The sequence below is a fragment of the Siphateles boraxobius genome, unplaced genomic scaffold (genome assembly GCF_051911475.1).
Source record: "Siphateles boraxobius isolate OS27281-9 unplaced genomic scaffold, OSU_SipBor_1 5, whole genome shotgun sequence".
Taxonomy (NCBI): Eukaryota; Metazoa; Chordata; class Actinopteri; order Cypriniformes; family Leuciscidae; genus Siphateles; species Siphateles boraxobius.
The window spans coordinates 23994228-24013741 of record NW_027509141.1 but is presented as its reverse complement, the minus strand read 5'-3'; the positions used below and the strand labels follow the sequence as shown (position 1 = coordinate 24013741).

At 37.6% G+C, this 19514-nt stretch overlaps 4 protein-coding genes across 8 annotated transcripts in view; 2 read left to right on the top strand and 2 right to left on the bottom strand.

Moving 5' to 3' along the window:
* The window catches only part of dvl1b (dishevelled segment polarity protein 1b), a 43000-nt gene extending 39289 nt beyond the window's left edge, over nucleotides 1-3711 (top strand). For both annotated transcript variants that reach the window (XM_077203421.1, XM_077203422.1), the window contains one exon: nucleotides 1367-3711. In XM_077203421.1, coding sequence (XP_077059536.1) covers nucleotides 1367-1866 — 500 coding nt within the window. In that variant the 3' untranslated portion in view covers nucleotides 1867-3711. The remainder of the gene's footprint in view (nucleotides 1-1366) is intronic.
* Nucleotides 3712-4206: 495 nt separating this feature from the next.
* Nucleotides 4207-9867, bottom strand: nfs1 (NFS1 cysteine desulfurase). Its single transcript, XM_077203440.1, has 13 exons — nucleotides 9524-9867; nucleotides 9238-9314; nucleotides 8996-9112; nucleotides 8774-8857; nucleotides 8451-8603; nucleotides 6895-6988; nucleotides 6676-6810; nucleotides 6448-6605; nucleotides 6250-6355; nucleotides 6080-6161; nucleotides 5388-5471; nucleotides 5150-5239; nucleotides 4207-4932 (listed from the first exon to the last, which is right to left on the bottom strand). The coding sequence occupies exons 1-13, from the start codon at nucleotides 9630-9632 to the stop codon at nucleotides 4869-4871; spliced, it is 1353 nt and encodes a 450-aa protein (XP_077059555.1). The 5' UTR covers nucleotides 9633-9867; the 3' UTR covers nucleotides 4207-4868.
* A 157-nt stretch (nucleotides 9868-10024) lies between these two features.
* LOC143711632 (pyruvate dehydrogenase [acetyl-transferring]-phosphatase 1, mitochondrial) lies at nucleotides 10025-13971 on the top strand. The gene is made up of 2 exons (XM_077203438.1): nucleotides 10025-10765; nucleotides 11014-13971. The coding sequence occupies exon 2, from the start codon at nucleotides 11048-11050 to the stop codon at nucleotides 12578-12580; it is 1533 nt and encodes a 510-aa protein (XP_077059553.1). The 5' UTR covers nucleotides 10025-10765; nucleotides 11014-11047; the 3' UTR covers nucleotides 12581-13971.
* Nucleotides 12873-18816, bottom strand: rbm39a (RNA binding motif protein 39a). Of its 4 annotated transcripts, XM_077203437.1 has the most exons (18): nucleotides 18517-18791; nucleotides 17896-17961; nucleotides 17668-17728; nucleotides 16893-17042; nucleotides 16503-16552; nucleotides 16230-16412; nucleotides 15792-15857; nucleotides 15634-15687; nucleotides 15418-15535; nucleotides 15154-15306; nucleotides 14929-15066; nucleotides 14779-14844; nucleotides 14429-14633; nucleotides 14243-14323; nucleotides 14009-14129; nucleotides 13814-13919; nucleotides 13635-13713; nucleotides 12873-13534 (listed from the first exon to the last, which is right to left on the bottom strand). In XM_077203437.1, exons 9-18 carry the CDS (start codon nucleotides 15478-15480, stop codon nucleotides 13434-13436), a joined length of 1113 nt encoding a protein of 370 aa, XP_077059552.1. In that variant the 5' UTR covers nucleotides 15481-15535; nucleotides 15634-15687; nucleotides 15792-15857; nucleotides 16230-16412; nucleotides 16503-16552; nucleotides 16893-17042; nucleotides 17668-17728; nucleotides 17896-17961; nucleotides 18517-18791; the 3' UTR covers nucleotides 12873-13433. The 4 variants fall into 4 exon arrangements, with proteins under 4 accessions (XP_077059552.1, XP_077059551.1, XP_077059550.1 ...); XM_077203436.1 differs by having other exon boundaries at nucleotides 16503-17042; nucleotides 18517-18816; XM_077203435.1 differs by lacking the exon at nucleotides 16893-17042 and having other exon boundaries at nucleotides 18517-18779.
* Between the last annotated feature and the right edge of the window lie 698 nt (nucleotides 18817-19514).

The following is a 19514-nucleotide window of genomic DNA, read 5'->3' as shown; positions in this document are numbered from 1 at the left end:
TCTTTTTAAAAAATTATATACACTATTGTTTAAAGGTTTGGGGTCAGTAGATTGTTTTTCATTTTGAAAGAAACTCATACCTTTATTCAGCAAAGATTCATTAAAGGGATATTTCACCTAAAAATAAAAATATTTCCTGTCATTAATTACTCACCCTCATGTCATTCCAAACCCATAAGACTTCCATTTATCTTCTGAACACAAATGAAGAACTTTTTGATGAAATCTGAGAGATTTCATACTCTCCATTGACAGTTATGCAACTACCACTTTGACGCTTCAAAAAGTTCATAAAGAGATCATAAAACTAATCCATATGAATTGAATGGTTTAGTCCAAATTTTCTGAAAGAATGCAATATCTTGTATGAACAGATTGAATTGAGGCTTTTAATCACATATAAACATTCATCAACTCACACATCAGTTGTGATAAACAGAAGCTCAAGCATGTGAGAACCAATGAGGTTCATTCTGGTGTGTTACGCATCACGTTTGAGTTTACACAAGAACCAATGAGTTTTGTTCTCGTGCATCACGAAGGTTCAGTTGAGCTCCTGTTTATGTTCGCTGATTAATGTTTATATGTGATTAAAAGACTAAATTAAATGTGTTCAGTATATAAAGCGATCGTGTCTCTTCAGTAATTTTGGACTAAACCACTCAATTCATATGAATTAGTTTAAAGATTTCTTTATGAACTTTTTGAAGCGTCAAAGTTGTAGTTGCATAACTGTCAGTGGAGGGACAGAAAACTCTCAGATCTTTTTGTTCTGAAGATGAATGAAATTTGAACGGGTTTGGAACGACATGAGGGTGAGTAAAGTCATTTAAAATGTAACAAAATATTTCAAATAAATGCTTTAAAAAAAATCATGGTTTCCACAAAAATATTAGGCAGCAAACTGTTTTTAATATTGATAATTATGATAAGAAATGTTTTTTGAGCTGCAAATTAACATATTAGAATGATTTCTGAAGGATCATGCGACTGTGAGGAAAATTCAGCTTTGCCATCACAGGAATAAATTACATTTTTATTATTATATTTTTCATTAAATAAATGCAACCTTGAGTGAACATAAGAGACTTCTTTCAAATACATTTTTTAAAAATCTTACCGACCCCAAACTTTTGAAAGGTACTGTAGTTACTTGAATTTAATTATTTGCATTCAGTATTTGTTTTCCCTGCCGTCCTCAACCAGACATACCTGAAGCAAATTTTTTGGTCATTGCATCGAATTTTACTTTGGAAACCATTGTTTTACCTTCTGTTAAAAGCATGTAAAGATAAATAAAATGTATTAGGCTGATTTATTCCTTTGTTCTCCATATAGCCATGTCAACTTCTGTATATTTTTCCAGGAAGTCGAAGCAGTAGTTCAAACCCTAGCGTTGGGAGGAGCCAGCGACCCGTGCTGAGGGAAAAGGACCGCAAATCAGCAGGCAGCGGCGGCAGCGAATCGGATTCAGGCAACAGAGCAGGTGGGAGGCGGGTTGAGCGTTCAGCCAGCCAGTTGAGCCACCGTAGCCATACACTCTCATCTCGCAGCCACACTCATTCCCGAGTCCCTTCCCAGCACAGCCGCACGTCTTTCTCCTACAGCCACACTCCCTTCTCCAAGTACGGCCACACCTCCTGTGCACTCAGCGAACGGAGCCACGCCTCCTCTTACGGGCCCCCAGGCCTGCCTCCTCCCTACAGCCTGGCCAGATTGACCCCTAAGGGTGCTATCAGCAGCGGGCCCCCTGGGGCCCCACCAGTGAGGGAGATAGGGACCATACCACCCGAACTCACTGCTAGTCGCCAGTCCTTCCAGCATGCCATGGGAAACCCTTGTGAGTTTTTTGTGGACATAATGTAATCTGATGAACAAATAATATAATCTATTCTGTAATCTCAGATGATGAGTGCCATAAATACATGCTCACTTTCACCAACAGCACATGTGGCCGTACTGTAGTCACAAGTTTGTGTGGAAGATTGAGGATCATTTGTTAAGATAATCATGTGTTGAGCGGAGGAAAAATACCTGCATACACTACTATTCTGAAGGGTCTGTAAGATTTTGTAATGTTTTTGAAAGAAGTCTTCTTCCCACCAAGGGTGCATTTACGTGATCAAAAATACAGTAATGTTGTGAATAATTGTTTTCTTTTTTCTCTGTGATGGCAAAGCTGAATTTTCAGCATCATTACTCCAGTCTTCAGTGTCACATGATCCTTCAGAAATCATAATAATATGCTGATTTGGTGCTCAAGAAACCTTGATTATTATTATCAATAATGTAAACAGTTGTGCTGCTTAATATTTTTGTGGAAACCATCATAACAGTTTTCACAATTCTTTAATATTTAGAAAGTTCAGCATTAATTTGAATAGAAATGTCTTTACTGCCATTTTAGATCAATTTAATGCATCCTTGTTAAATAATAGTATTCAGTTTGTTTAAAGTATTTCATTTCTTTAAAAGAAAAAAAAAACGTACTGACCCCAAACTTTTGAAAGTATCTGAAAGTATGGCAACCAAACAAAGCACCTAATTTTTCTGTCACCATAAAATAAAATAAAAATAAAACAGGGCTAATGTTACATTACACATTAGGCTCAGCACAAAATTTAAGACCAGTATTAACCATTTTAGCAATAAAACAACACACCAGCAGGCACATTTTTAATCCTAGATTAGCAAAAGGTAAAGACAATCAGACAATGCCGTCTGCTGGTCAGGAGCTGTTAGTCCTTTCCAAAGCTGTCCATGAAGAGACTAGGCTACTGATCACCTTTAAGATCCAGCAACAGTCAAAAAAGTATTTTCATGTTGTGTTTGTTCCTTTTCAAACGCTATTTAAAACAATCTTTATATTGTAGTAACATTGTTTTTGTGCACATGATTAATGCTTAAAGCTCTTGTGCATTACAAGCTGTCTGGGAGGGTGGCAGATACTGGAGGAATTAATCATTTTGATACGTTTCCAATTGTTACTAGGTTGGAAACATGGTAGCATGACACTGTTATGACTCTCTTGGCTATGAAACACTAGCTAGAAAATTTTATTTTCAGGAAGTAAAAAGATGTCAGGGTAAATTCAAAAGCAGCACTTAATAGTGTGGATGCACAAAACAAATTGGCGCTTTGTGAATGTTTGAAATTAGTAGTATTTTCTTACATAAGATGTTCTTAAATATTGTCTTTTGCCCCTGGAAAAATGTGTCAGTTGTATGTGATATCTGGTGCTGGTAACCTGTTCATCAGTGTCTCAAAAAGAAATGTTTGCTCAAAAAGCTTGTTTAAGGTGACTAAATGGAGACTAGTTAGCACATGGACTGTGTACTACTATATGTGTAGTATTTAATTATTTGAGGACTGTTGCTCAAGATAAAGACGGTCAAATTGGCACTTTTACAAGATCTGATCTGCGTTTATTGTAAATCTCCATCTTTAGATGTGTTGTCTAATTTTTTGTTTTAGGAAGACTGGGCAAAAACTGCTGTACATAGTTTATTTTTATTGTATATATGAACATAGATAATTGTATAAAGTATATGTACAGAGCTTCTGGTCATGCCTTTTTGTATTTATGTAAGATATAAATAGGCTCTTCTGTGTTTGTAATTTTAAAGCAGTTTTCAAAATCTCATTTCGTTTGTGTTGTATTTGTCTGACCATCTGTAAGTGAAACTGTCAGAAATAAACAATTAATCTTAACTTCCGGGTCATTTTCATTTGCCAGGCACTGAAATGGACAATTATCTTTACAATTTTAGAATTTCTTAACTGATTCTGAAATAAGAATTACCATTTTTTTAAAGAAGTCTCTTATGTTCACCAAGGCTGCATTTTTCTGACCAAAAATAAAGTAAAAACAATTATATTGTGAAATATTATTACAATTTAAAATAACTGTTTTTTTATTTCAATATATTTAAAAAATATATTTATTTATTCCTGTGAATTTCTGTTATTATTAATGTTGAAAACTGCTGTGCTGCTTAATATTTTTGAGGAAACATTTTTTAGGATTCTTTGATGAATAGAAAGTTCTAATTAACAGAATTTGTATGAAATAGAAAGAATTTGCCAAATGTTTTTACTTTTGATTAATGCATCCTTGCTGATTAAAAGTTTTTTTCAAAAAAAGAATAATTACCAAACCCACATTTTTGAACCACATGTATACTGTAAAGAAAAAAGACAAAACAATTGGTTTGGATATTTATTAATATAGCATATTCTTGAATAAAACAAAGACACTACAGAATTTGTGAATTACAATCGTGGAAGACGCTTAAACTTGACAATAAGCATGAAGTCGTACGGAATACATTTCTAATGGGCAGGTGAATTTAATGACACCTACTGTCCATTATAGTCCTTTATTTTAAGAAAACCTTTACTCATAAACTGTAACTTGGATTTCACATTTGACTTGCCTAAAACAAAGCTTCTGTAATAAAACCACTTATTACTGAAATTAATTCTGCTGGTCTCAGGAATGACAAAGGACAATATGGTAGACCCCTTAAGTGTTTTGAAGTTTATATTATGATTTGCTCAATATTCAATGTATGTTGATTATAAGATGTCTTTTGAGATTATATTTTGAGTGGTTTAAACACACAGAGCAACTGTAAACATAATATATCAATAAACAAATCCACACCACTGTACCCTCTTTAATTTATCCAAGGGCACTTAAAATCTCCACATAGACAGTTCAAAGCTCCAAAATTGAGAAATAAAATTGTGCGTGTTTTTTTTAGGGAATATGGTCTAAGGTGTCTGAGTATGGCGGCCTAATAAAGCTGTACAGAACAAGTATTTACAGCACAGCAGGTCTTCATACTTCGTTCGCTGAGAATGATTCAGTGTTGGGTCCATTTGATGCTCTTAATGTCAATGCCCTCCTGGACCATTTCCCATAATGGACTAATAGACAAAAAAAAAGGACAGAGCAGGTTATAACATTCCTTATTTTCTCCACAGAAAGATCTAGTTTGCATGGGTTTTAAGTTAACTAATAACTTTTTATTACATTGCCAGTCATTCGTGATTACATAAGGATTTGTAAAAAAAAAAATTAATATTAAACATTCCCATGTTTTCCATGATGTGGGATGCCAGGTCCGACTCATGAATAGCTCACCTCATCTCCCTCAGTCGCCTGACATGCTGAATGCACTTGTCCACTGTGTAGTCCACTTCCTCCTCTGTAGTAAATCTGCCAATTCCAAATCTGAGAAAAACATCAGATCCCTTTATTATTACAGTATGTGTGCTCATGGTTCAAGCAGGAACTGTGCTGCACTGAGTACTGAGACTTTAGATAAAGCAACACAAAAGAACAAACATTTCGACAGACATTATGGAGAAAAACTACAAACCGAATAGAAGAGTGTGCCAAGTCCTCATCTGTCCCTATTGCTCTGAGAACATACGAGGGCTCCAGGGAAGCAGACGTGCAAGCGCTGCAACAAGAACACATTCAGGTCACTCCATCCACAAAGAGTTTTATTCATCAATTAATCATCATATCAGCAAAGCATACAATTGTGGTCAGAATTATTGGCACCCCTGGTAAATATGATCAAAGATTGCTGTAAAAATAAATCTGCATTGTTTATCCTTACTCACAAAACTCTAACCTTTCATTGAAGTAAAATAATTGAAAGTGGGGGGAAAATCACATTATGAAATAAATGTTTTTCTCCAAAACACATTGGCCACAATTATTGGCACCTCTTTATCACACCAGGGTGACCAAACATGAAATTGTCTAGCTTTTCACTTGTTTCACAGGAGTATAAATATGAGGAAACTCAAAGTCCAAATTCCCTTAATCATCCATCACAATGAGTAAAACCAAAGAATATAGTCGGTTAAATATACTTCTGGATCTTATATGTTGTGGGCCTATTTTTTTGCTGGAGGTCCTGGACATCTTTTCGTTTTAGTAAAAGGATAACCTTTCAACCAGTTTGGCATGTGGGTAGTGTATGTAAATGAACAATGTGTGCTCTTTCGCCATGTCATCTACATATATATAAACCCTGGTTAGACATTTTAAAATACTAACCTTCCAGATGAAAGCGCAACATCTTTTAACGCCATCAACAGACTCTCCCCCTCAACGTACGAAAATGATAAATTAATGCATCCTGAAGGAGGAAAGTGTTTAGATTAAAAAAACAAAGTCAACTCTGATCCTTATAAAGGAAAATTGACAACTGGAAAGTCGAGTCTCACCTGGGTATCTTTGATCTGGGTCTCCATTCATCACAACATCAGGAATCTCAGACATGATCTTCTGAATGAGGCGATTAGCAAGCAACGTCACGCGCTTGTGATCGTACTGAGAATAAACAGGAAATAAAACCTGCATGTAAGTAAAACTTAAACTTAAGACTAGTAGTGGCAAAAAACAAGCACTTTTTCCAACTCTACCTCTAACTCTTGCTGGGCGATCTCACAGGCGGCTCCGAGGCCTACGGCTAGAGGTGTTGGGACGGTCCCTGAACGCAGACCCCTTTCCTGACCCCCTCCGCTCTGCAAAGGCTCAATACGAACTCTGGGTCTTCTCCTGACGTACAAAGCCCCAACTCCTAATAAACACAAGCAGTTAAATATTTTGGATAATGCAACTATAGTGCATTTAAATATTGAATGCGCAACCTTTGGGCCCATAGATCTTATGGCCGCTGATGGACATCAGGTCCACTTTCCAGTCAATTACATTAACAGGGATCTTTCCAACAGCCTGAGCAGCATCAGTGTGAAAGAACACATTTTTGGACCTACACAGATGACCTGAAATCAAAAACATCCTTGATATAGATTATATGAAGACTGACAGGTATCTATTTCAATTATAATGTAGATAATAAAGGTTACCTATTTCTTTGACTGGCTGTTTGACACCAATCTCATTGTTGATAGTCATTATGGACACCAAGCTTGTATCAGGACGGATCATTTCCTCTAAGTGCTGAGAAAGCAAAATATAAGATATAAATACAGGGCTTGACATTCAGACCTGCCAACCCGCCAAATGCGGGTGGATTTCAGCGATGGCTTAACACGGTCACTCTTACTAGCCAATTTGGCGGGTTGAATTTATGTATAATATATACATTTTTCAATTGTAGCCTTTTAAAAATGCATCTGAAATAATAAACCAAATGCAATGTAGTGTTGCCAAAAATATTCATATGTATCGATATTGAAATATCTGAAAAGCTTCCAATACTCATTTTCTTCAGAATAGATACACGATACCAGCTGCGCTTTCTCGCTCTCTCATCTCCCCGACAGTGAGATACACACAAACCCGCCTCCGCTCACTCACTCATTCATTTACTTTGCTGAAGGATGAATATTGTTGGTGTTGCAGGACTTACATTTTGGAATAGGATTGCGCATAATTTTACTCATTCCCACAAATTTTGTGCTAACACCCAAGGTGTACACACGCCTCTCAGAACTAAATTGAGATCTTTTTCGCTGCTTATTGCACGTAAACAGTTAAATACACGTAAAAAATGTCGGTCTTGGTGAATATTCACATAAACCCAATCAGTTATGTTTTAAAGGGATAGTTCACCCAAAAATGAAAAATCTGTCAGTAATCACTCACACCTTGTGTTGTTCCAACCCTGTAAAATAAAGTCGTTATTTTTGTTTTTTTGCGCACAAAAAGTATTCTCGTCGTTTGATAAACTTAAGATTGAGCCACTTGGACTATTTTAACAATGTCTTTAATAACTTTTGGGGGGAACAACTTTCAATCCCTTAGAAGCCTATGGAGGAGTGATCCTGCTCTCAGATTTAATCAAAAATATCTTAATTTGTGTTCCGAAGATGAACTAATATCTTACGGGGTTGGAACGACATGAGGGTGAGTAAATACTGACAGAATTTTCATTTTTGGGTGAACTATCCCTTTAAGTGGACGCAAGCAGTTGAGAAAGAAAACGCACATCTAACAGTATAATAGATTCCTGTGTCAGGTCTTAAAGTGAGGTCTATTAAAGCAGCTTAATATACCTGCTGACAAATTATGAGATAATATTAAAATATCTATTGGGTAATTTTCCCCCATGGTATCGATTCCAACATTTTGGCCATAATGTATATATAAATATAACATTTAAAAAGTCTTGAAGATCTTTAAAATATAATAAAAACAAACTAAATTTTTTAAGACAAATTTCAAAATGTGTGTGTAATGTGCCACTATCAACCCCTAATAGTATTGCAATCTATTTTGACAGCCAAAAAAATATATATTATTTCAAAATAGTTTCAATCAATTTGGAGCTTGTTTGGGACTCCCTATTTGTTTAACAATGTGAGATCAGGTGAGTGTCTGAAACTTATTTGAAAAACAAAATAATTTAATTATTTTTGCTATTCTGCTAGGTGGATGTGTCCTCCTTAAGAAAGCTTACCTTCAGGTCAATCAGCCCATTTTTTTTCACAGGCAAATACGTTATATCAAAACCCTCTGCCTCCAGAACACGACACGAGTCCAGCACACACTTGTGTTCCGTCTGGGTGGTTATAATGTGCTTTTTGTTAGCTTTATAAAACCGAGCCACACCCTAAAGACAAGAAAAGTCAAGAGATTTTTTTGTAATTCTTAATTACTAATGCAGTAGATCCTATATAAACTTCACCTATTTGATTGTTTTAGGAAATGTCAAGTCATCTGTGCCCCAGCGTCTCACTTCTTCCTAATCCTAATCTTTCCTAACAGTAATGACATACTTACTTTGATTGACATATTGTTGGACTCAGTCGCACCACTGGTGAACACAATCTCCCTTGGGTCAGCACCAATAAGATCTGCTATTTGCTGAAAAGGAAATAAACAATGGTGTTACAGTTAACAGTGCATTTTTGGCTAAACCTAAATATTATGCTTTGATATTCATAAATAAAGCTCTCAGCTATCAAATAAAACATACAGGTTTTATGAAGGATAAAGACTTACTTTTCTTGCTTTTTCCATTCCACTCTCACTCTCCCATCCATAAGCATGAGTCCTGGAATGTGGGTTGCCGTAGTAATTTACTTGATAGGGGAGCATGGCATCCAAAACCCTTGGATCCTGTTGCATCAGATGTAAACAATGAAAAAAAATGCATGTAAACATCCAAGAATTGTTCTCATGCACTAGATTCACGAGTTTGAATAGTAATTGAACTAAATGGCATTATAATTGGGTAACGTTACCATGGGTGTGGTGGCCTGAAAGTCCATATACAGAGGTCTCAGCTCATCCTTTTCAAGTTCCCTAGTTTTGATCAACTCTGTGGAATAAGACAGATATGTTTATCAGCACTAAAACTTACAGTAACTTTTAGAATAATTAGAGCCGTACAAGAAAGTTAAGCATGTATTTACAAGCAAGTGTGTTATGTATTATTAGCAAAGCCTCCTCGAGTAACTTACACAAGCTCAATTCAACTGCGTCACTGTCGGTCTCTAGACTAGAGAATGAGATGTACTAAAACTTTACCTTTCTGGCTTTGCACAGTGTTTACAGCACTTTGAGCGAACCTCAGTCGAGGGCTGGAGATCCCACACATGGAGCCCAGAAGTTTTCTCGATAATGTCCTGTTCATCATGTTTATGCAATTACAGCGTTCTCAACATAAACGATGATAGATGGATAGATGAATTAAATATAGCTTCTTTCGAAGCCTTGGTCAAACAATAAGCCCGTCAGATAAATAATGGTATTATTCGTACAACTTCAGAAGCGAGGACATGCCCACGGTCGCAATAAAACAGTGTGTCATAAGCTCTCAAAAACACTGGGATTCTTACACAAGACACACTTGCAGCGGGGGCGGGACGTCTGTTATTAGAACTCTCATTGGTTACCTGTGTCTCTTGTGGGCGGGTTTTTGTGTCGTTTACAGAGTCTATTGGTTAAAAAGTAAGCCTGGGCTTTTTCTTTTACCGGAAATTGTAAACATGAACCAATACAACCTGCTCAGTCTGTACCACTTCCCCTGTCCTTTCGAGGTGCCAGTTCATTTTGGAAAAATCAGCCCCGCTTATTAAAAGAAAGCTTTAGTTTCTAGTTTGCCCTGTCACACAACATTATACTTAAAACTGCGGTTTGTATTTTCTCAAAAGTAGTGACGGGAACTCCAAATAATTTCTTTGAATCGGTTCTTTTGAACAGTTCGTTTCAAATAAGTGACTCGCGCTACAATGCGTCATTACATAATTACGTCCTCAGTTCTGATAAAATAATTTAATAATGTAGCCGGCATATGTTACGAATTTTCGATTATTATTTTTATTATTATTTTATTTACTTTTACACAGAACAGAAAGCAATAATATGACAACAAAGTTAAAATTATGACAAAAAAGGAATTATTGCATACAAATTCGAAAAGATGACATGACATTGACATAATGTCATGACATAATTCTAATTTCATAATTTCGACTTTTATGTTATAATTATGACTTAGCATCTCGTAATTTCGACTTTTTATGTCACAGCTGACTTTTGTGTCATAAGTGATTTAGTCGAATTAATTTTCGCTCTGTCACGAACAGCAAATAAAAACTTCTCAATGTAGGCGCGCTCTGGCGCAGTTAAGAATATACATAATGGACTTTGTACTTATCTTGAAAATAACTTGAAAACAACGTGTGAAAAGGAGGAAGTAACTTTAGACCTGTGAAACAAAGTCTGGAAAAACGCGATTAGAATATTCAAATCAGTTCTAAAAGAAAGGTAGGCCTCTACATTTCTATACAGTATTTGTAATTACTGAAAAATAATTATTTGGTGTCAGAGCTTTTAGCAACAGTTGATCTTGCATGCATTCATTTAGTTGTACAGTATGGCTGAGCATTCACTAATTCAGGAATTTAAATGTAAGCCTATTTGTATACTTCCTTAGCACAGTAAATTGTGATTGCTTGGATTGGTTTGATTAGTTTTCACTGATTTAATACACTATTATTATAAAACATTTCCAGGTACAGAATCCATCCATAACATCTCTTGGCATAAATGTCTCCAACTTCAGTGCACCACCTCGCACATCAGTGGTCATTACTTAGATGGACTGCAGCAATGCATGGATATGTGACTCTGAATAGAACCACTTTATTGTACACAAGGCATTTCCATCTCTCAAAATCTAGAGTCTGCACAAATCCACCAATGACTCTAAACCCCAGAAGAAAATACAATGACAAGGCTAAACAGATGTCACTCCCACAAATAAACCATGCTTTAAAGGCTAATGAGTATAGTTTAAAAGCAAATGGTTATGATGGACGGTATAATGTGTTGATAAAAGGGTTTGACAGTAATATCTTAGCATCAAACTCCCCAAGCGAAGATCGACGGAGTGCTGCAACATGTCTACAGAGCCGTGGCATGCTGTTCGGTGTGTTTGATGGTCATGCAGGGTCTGCTTGCGCACAAGCAGTTAGTGAACGTCTCTTCTACTACATAGCCGTGTCTCTACTTCCACTGAAGACTTTAATTGATATAGAGGAGGCTGTGGAGAGTGAACGGCCAGTGCTTCCCGTGCTGCAATGGCACAAGCATCCCAACGACTACGTTAGCACAGATGCTGGAAAACTATACTTCAATAGTCTGAGGACATACTGGCAGGAGAGGATAGACCTTCACGAGGATGATGACAATGATATACAAACAGCTTTAAGAAGCGCTTTCAAGAGATTGGACAATGATATATCCTTGGAGGCCCAGGTGGACTTTGGGGTTCCCTTTTCTCATTTCACACCTCTCAGAGTGGCTATGTCTGGATGCACGGCTTGTGTGGCTCACGTGGACCGAGGAGATCTTCATGTAGCCAATCTGGGTGACAGCAGAGCCGTTCTTGGAGTCCAAGGGGATGATGGGAGGTGGTCAGCTCTCACTATTACCAATGACCATAATGCCCAGAACCCAGATGAGATGCAACGAGTTCTCTCCGAGCATCCTGCTTCAGAGCATAAGACAGTGGTGAAACATGACAGGTTATTGGGCTTGTTAATACCTTTCAGGGCTTTTGGAGACATCAAATTCAAGTGGAACAGTGAGCTCTTGAATCGCATCTACGAGGCACGTCCAGAGCTGCTGGTCGGAAACGAAAATGCAAAAATACTGTCTCCGAACTACCACACACCACCTTACCTCACAGCAGAGCCAGAAATCATATCTCATAAATTGCGACCCCAGGACAAATTCTTGGTTCTAGCTTCTGATGGTCTCTGGGAACTGATGCACAGGCAGACTGTTGTGCAAGTCTTAGGGGAACACCTGTCTGACATCCAGTGGAAGAAGCCAGTTTCTGGATTAAGTTTTACAGTAGGACAGATGCATAGACTGCTGCAGGAGAGGAAGAGTAGAGCTCTCTCTGCTCTGGAGGATGAGAACAGTGCGACTCATCTGATACGTCACGCTCTGGGGGGCGATGGCAGCGGCTCCATTGAACATAAGCGTATAGCCAAAATGCTCAGTCTGCCCCAGGATTTGGCAAGAATGTACAGAGATGATATAACAATTATAGTCATCCACTTTAATAGTTAATCTACTTGAAGCTCATATGAAATATTTTGTATTTTGAACATTTAATTGTTGTACAAATTACAGAGCAAATGATCATTTTAATTACACTTTTGCCATTTAATCTAATTTCTACTCAAGCAAATGGTCATTTGAAAGAAAATTCAAATGAAAGAAATTCTCATCTATTGTAAGCAGTCTAATTAAATCTCCACGTTTGCATTTCAAAAATACATTGTGACACTGCTTTCAACCTACAAAAGACACCTTTTTTAATTCACACAATTAACTGTTCGAATTAAGCAAGAATCAAACATTTTCAGTTATCTTGGCTTTATTTGAAATGAACTTTCATCAAGGACTTTACAAAAATCAAATCTTGATTAGAAAAAACAAGATGTTTCAAAACCTTATGGTCTCTAAACGAACACAAAAGATATTTGTCAGCCATTTAGTTCCCACAGCTCATAGAGCCAAAAAGCTGAATATGTTGATGTTTGAATCAAAATTGCAGAGTTTAAATCAAGACTTATTTTATATTGTGTATCTGGCAATATTGTACACTTCCTCACATGAGAAACAAGCCAATCGGATCTATCACAAAGACAATATATGTGGAAGAAAGAAAAAAATGTACGAACAATAAAAGATCAAGAAGCAAAATTCAATAAGTAGGCTGTACATAGGAAACTTTTTTTAAACCACAGAACTTCTCTCGATGTCCAAGACCTGTAAGGACAATATGCAAGTGAAGTTAACCTTACTGGTTTTGTAACCAACTTTAAGGAAACAATAATGCGACACAGCTTGCTGTTATTGTCGTCCAAAAGTTAAAAAGAGCAAGGCTGAAAAATTTGAATCTTCCAGAGATGATTGATCACCGGCGACTGGGCATAAGAAGCTGTGTAGCCTGCACTGACTCTGGGAAAAGGTTGTGGTATGTAGGAAGAGGGACATAAGCTGCTGTGATCATTTTACCTAAAATATAAAATGAAAACGTGAGATGACAATTCAGAACATAACGCATTTTGTAACTGTGGACTGATAAGTGAATGAACAATTCAGAATTTAGAATTACCTCCAAACCAGCGTCCATGTAACGCACTAACTGCAGCCATGGCAGCAGGAATGGTGGGACACTTCACATAGACATTACCCTGAGAAAAATAACAATGAATTTTAGAATTACAAATTAAAATGCATAAGCTCCACATTTAGTACAGTAATTAATGACAATGTTTAAGGAAAGCCACGCACTTCAGCAGATTTCTTGTCCACGTATATGTGTATGACTCCACCGTGTTTGTTGCACTCTTCAATGACATCATCCTGAATTTCGATTTCCCAACCAAGATCATTTTCTCTGCAAGAAAGCACTGGAATTAAAATTCAGGCCTTAAACATTACTTTCTCTACATAGATGTACCTGTGATTTTTTTTCTTGCTACTTACGAGTTTGGATTGAACATGTTAGACAGCTGGAAACAGTGTGTTGCAATTGGTTGCGATGGTAGATTCAAAGCTTGGTTTGCGGGCACATTGATGTTAAAACTCAATCCAGGGTTCATAGCAGCTGAAAGAAAAGATGGACTTTAAATACAAACCCCATAAACCTTATTAAAATACAAAAAATAAAAATCTATAAATGAAGGCACATGTATTTAACACAAAAGACAAGGAACTGACCAGTAGCTGCAGCCATGGCTACCATGGAGCCACTCATCTGAAGGGCCTGTTGTGCAGCAGGTGGGATCTGCAGACCAGTACCTAACAGATAAAGTTTAAGCATTTTAAAACGGCACAAGACTTTACCCACTTCATAACAGTAGAAAACCATACATTTTAATACGGCAGATCAGAGTACATCCTTACCTTCGGCCAGTCTGGCCATGAGTTGAAGTCTTCCGGTAGTTCCCAGATCAATACCGGTCCTTTCCAGCTCATCATTGTCCAGGAAGGAGCTGGCAGTGGAAGCATCAGTGCGCTCCGTCACATGTCCCACTTTCATCGGTCTGCCAGCCAACTCAAAGCCATTAAGCTGTTCCAGAGCCTTCTTGGCACATTCGGCATCAGAAAACTGAAGAAAGAGGAAAAGCTAATAAGCTCTTGAGAAGATCATAACCTCTTCTAGAGCTTGGCACCAACTACTTGTCAGGTAATCTCAGAAATTCTGCACCTTAATATACGTGACATTTCAAGAGCAGTTTGACCAAACAACTTACTGTGATAAAGCCATATCCTTTAGATCGTCCCGTTTCACTGTCCATCATCAGTTGAATGCTATCAATCTGCATGAACAAGGAAATATCAATATACATTTTAAAGAATAAGTGATAATATAAAGGGATCAAATAATAGATGGCAACATTTACCCGTCCAAATGGTTCAAAGATGCCTCGGAGCATGTCTTCTGTGATGTTGAAGTGTAATGACCCGACATACAGTCTCATAGGTCCAGAATTGCCCTTCTGTAAGTTGTTGGCCAATGCAGCTGCTCTGTTCTTCTCAGCCTGGTGATCAAACAAACAATTTGCAATTAGAAGATGATCACATCTACAACCAAAGACTGCCAATTTATTCACAGGCTTCTCTGTTACCTGTGAAGCCTGGACAATGATTGGTACTCCAAGAAGTCTTTGACCAGACAGACCGATTGCCAAAGGTACAGATGTGGAATCTACAAACTCAATGTAAGCAATTCCTTTGGATCTTCTGGAGTTTCTGTCAGAGATGATTCGCACATCTCGCACCTTTCAAGTAGAACAAAGGGAATTAGACGTGTCTATTCAAAACCAAAGAAGAACAGGTAACAGAGGTAGAAATGGTCCAAATTGAAACCATATAGATGAACAAACACAGACTTTTCCCACTGCAGAAAAGAATTCCTCCAGGTCTCGTGGTCGGATTCTAGCTGCCAGCTGCATGCAGAACACTGTGCGCGCATCCCTTTCCTCAGGGGTGAGATTATCAATAGGCTGTCTGTTAGCAAAAGACAAGACAAACAAGCAGTCAATGACTATAATCAGCAAAGAATTTAGCAGGGAGAAATGTAATTTTCAAGGGTGAAATAAACTTACCTTATAGGGCTTTTGTCTTTCTTGAAAGGACTGCGGCTCCTAGACCTTCTACGACTGAGAGAGAATTTCAGTGAGTACTTTTGGAAAGACTTTCCACGCCTGACTGGTACACAGAACAAGCAACTACCCACACATCACAAAAATAGTATCATAGAAACCTTAGTTTGATGGCAGGAGGTGGGCCAGTCTTCCCTCTAGGACCACCGTTGAATTTCAGGCCAGAACTGTGATTTAAAAACAAGGTTTTCAGGGGTTTTAATCTCAGCAGCTTTGATTAATTGCTCTACTACAAGTTCTAATTATATACTACAAGCTTCAATGGGGAACAGGTTAAATGTTGTAAACATTACAACAAATGCCTTGTTTTGGGGGACTATACTCATTCTCTTCTGATTCACAACAGACATAAATCGGGATGGCAGTTTAACTCCTCTGCATAGTAATTCTTCTCTGGAAAACATTTTCACACTCATCAGGAGCACTGCGAGAGGCTTTTACTTCAGGTTAACATGCCCGCTATGGTAAAAAGACACATTTAAAGAGCACTATATCTGAGCTGTGTAGCCACAAGATTAAAAAAATGTACAACTACGTACAACGGTGCTCTGTAGCGCCCGCCACGCTCCCTGCTCCTGGATCGGCTGCGGCGTCTCTCCCTGCTGCGGCTGCGCTTCCGCTCTCTACTGCGGCTCCTCCTGTGGTCGTGACTCTTCTTCCGGTCGCGACTCTTGCTTCTCTTCTTCTCCCGGCTCCTGCTGCGACTCTTGCTCTTCTTTTTTCTTTCAATTTAAAGTTTAAATTCAGTTAGTAAAATACTGAAAGAGCGTTTTGTAAGAAAGTAAAATGGTTAGGAAAATTTAAAAACTTACTTCTTGCTCCGCTCCTCATGGCCATTGGCACTTATGGACTTGATGTCATCCTAAGCAGGGTCGATAGAAGACAGCATGAGGAGGACGGCGAAACATTTCAAGTCGTAAGGATAAAGAAGGGATGGGAACAAAAGAGAATATGATATGATCATTAAATAGGAGTTCATTACAGGGTTTGTGTGGGAAGACGATAAATACAAGGGGGACCTTTAGAAAGAAACCAACCACATGGCTGCCAATGCCGTTCTTCCTTACTAGTGCTTGCATTACTTGTGTAAAACGTCCAAAAAAATAAATAAATAAAAATAAATCAATCAAGTGCTATGCTGGGTATGTAAAAAAGCATTTTTAGGACACTTCATTCATTAAGCAGCCCAACAGGTTCAGTACCAAGGCTATCTGAGCCTAAGACCCAAAGTGGCAACGCAAGCAGCCAGCCACTAAACGAGCTCCAGTGGTGGATGCCATTCCAGTGATCTTCACCCCATTTGCCTTCGTGGATTGAAAGAGCTCGATGCCACCTCAGTCACACATCTCGCCCTGAAGCAAACAGGGATTCACACGGCTTAGTAATAGCGACTCCCACAGACCATCTATAGTTGAGTTGATCTTTTGTTGTAGATAGTTTACAAGATAAATGTATTTTATGGTGAACGTTATGACATTATATGCTGAGCCCCATCAATTCCTGTTTGTAAAACCGCAGAATAACCATTTATAAGTATTTCTAAATGTAAGCAGCATGCATCTTTTTTCCCCCACTAAAACAGATTAAATTTACAGTATATTTATCTTGGTTTATTTTCAAAGCGATGAACAGAGAATTAAGGAGACTCTGTGGATTTGCTTGGGTATGTCAACTCCAGGATATCTGCACTAAGGATTATGACATTTTAGGTCAATTTATTTTTAGTGGTTACCTGCCATATAGTTATATGGTAAAACATGAAATGTAGTTCTAGCCATTTTGGAAGAAAACTTCCTTACGAAAAAATATGGAGCTAAGAATATCATGCAAACAATAACATGAATACAGTCTCCACAGAGTTCATACCAGCTCTTATGTGAATCCACTGCATTTATTCTGGCGGTACCTATGTATCATTTTGGCTATGTATTTCAACCAAGGGTACCACAGTACATCAATATATTGGGCAATTACTACCTTCATTTTTTTGACAGTTCACACTGGAATTCATGGGAGTAGAGGTGAGATATAGGCAAGTCTACAAAAAGAGATAGATGGGCAATTTATTCATTGAAACCACTATGACAGAAACATTAAAGTTATTGATCTGACAATAATGTCTTACGAAAACACGACTGGTTAGCAGTTTCAAATGAAAGTTTAACAGATTCCTGAGCGTGTTTATTCCCTTGCATTAACACCCACCTTTTTATATGGAGCCTCGAGCATTGCTTCGATGTCCAAATCATCGGCCATGTTGTTGTTGTTGAACTGCAGGCGAGGAAAACAGTATTTTAAGTGGCGTTATAGTGTTAAACTTAAACATAAAAATCTTATTCTAAACTACAACACATAGGCTATATGTCTTACTTCTATATTAAAATAGCATTTTTACACTCGTACTGTACATTTCTGACTTGCGGACTAACGTTAAACGTAGACAGGAGGTTCATGAAACGTTTTTCTCACATACAATCGCGAACTGTCTTGCTATTTATCAAATTTGAGACACATTTAGACAACAAAAGCACATATAACGGACTTGTATGTATGTTTGGATATTTTTTGTCCACATAATTCGTATTATCAGTAGAGAATTTTTAAAATTGCTTTGTTAGCTTGTTAGCTAGCAGCTACCTGGCTAAAGTCGTTGTTTAACGTTATGCCAACATGCGGAAATTACCCACCCAACACTTTGCAAATACACGAATTAAATACTTTTAATATCAATGAGATCATCATATGACACATAACAAGTTGATATCGGTCAGATTGTTCTTAGAAATAGATCAAAATAGTAAATAGATATTAGCCTTTCCGTCTTACCTTAGACACTGCGGCCTACAGAGCTTCACAATCCTGACTCCACAAACGAGCGCTGAAAGCGGTCCGGCTACAGTTGCAAACCCCAGGTGTTTATAAAGAATCCACACAAACCTAAAAAACACAACGATATTAATCCAAAACGTTATCGTTTCAACTACTACTAGTCACAAGGCGCGTGTTGCGGCTAAACGACAAGCTGACTGGCGGCAAACAGCTACTGCGCGTACACCGTCTCGTCCTTGTTGCATAAGGGGAGATGCGCCAAACTGTCCACCAGGGGGAACTCGTGTTATTCACTCTGACAACGGAAGTGTGAGCAGGAAATACGGCAAAGTGACAAAAAATACACACACAGACAGACACACCTTGAAACTTTCGTTTTAATTTTAATTACAACACCCTACCCCCAGCCCTACATCCTCAATCTCAATTTGGCATAATGGCAACTTTAATAAAATGACTTTTAATTAAGAATAGTAATTTGATGAATTTGAAACCACATTGCCTACTACTATTATATCTATCTATCTATCTATCTATCTATCTATCTATCTATCTATCTATCTATCTATCTATCTATCTATCTATCTATCTATCTATCTATCTATCTATCTATCTATCTATCTGTCTGTCTGTCTGTCTGTCTGTCTGTTTATGTTTATATCATGCCTGCCAGATATATATATATATATATAGATAGATAGATAGATAGATAGATAGATAGATAGATAGATAGATAGATAGATAGATAGATAGATAGATAGATAGATAGATAGATAGATAGATAGATAGATAGACCACCAAGAGTCTGGAATAATGTGATCTGTATGGCACTAAACCTCAAAGGCAGTGTGGGGGTACAAAAAAGAAAATAAACAATGACTCAGTATTAGGCCTTTAAAAAAAATTTAATCCATATAGAACATTAAAATTAACAGGAGGGGAAACGTCTACTCTTTTCCTCTCTCAGGCTTTCAAGTCTGTTTCACTCAGTTGAC

What these genes read in the sequence shown, in the direction of transcription:
- nfs1 (XM_077203440.1), bottom strand. Translation starts at nt 9,632, where the DNA reads ATGATGAACAGGACATTATCGAGAAAACTTCTGGGCTCCATGTGTGGG. An exon ending in TAAGATCTATGGGCCCAAAG is followed by an intron (nt 6,606 to 6,675) that starts GTTGCGCATTCA and finishes TGTGTTTATTAG; the next exon opens with GAGTTGGGGCTTTGTACGTC. An exon ending in GTTGCGCTTTCATCTGGAAG is followed by an intron (nt 5,472 to 6,079) that starts GTTAGTATTTTA and finishes TTCTTGTTGCAG; the next exon opens with CGCTTGCACGTCTGCTTCCC.
- LOC143711632 (XM_077203438.1), top strand. Translation starts at nt 11,048, where the DNA reads ATGTCTCCAACTTCAGTGCACCACCTCGCACATCAGTGGTCATTACTT.
- rbm39a (XM_077203434.1), bottom strand. Translation starts at nt 17,946, where the DNA reads ATGGCCGATGATTTGGACATCGAAGCAATGCTCGAGGCTCCATATAAA. An exon ending in AAGGATATGGCTTTATCACA is followed by an intron (nt 14,634 to 14,778) that starts GTAAGTTGTTTG and finishes CTCTTTCTTCAG; the next exon opens with TTTTCTGATGCCGAATGTGC. An exon ending in AACATGTTCAATCCAAACTC is followed by an intron (nt 13,920 to 14,008) that starts GTAAGTAGCAAG and finishes GCTTTCTTGCAG; the next exon opens with AGAAAATGATCTTGGTTGGG.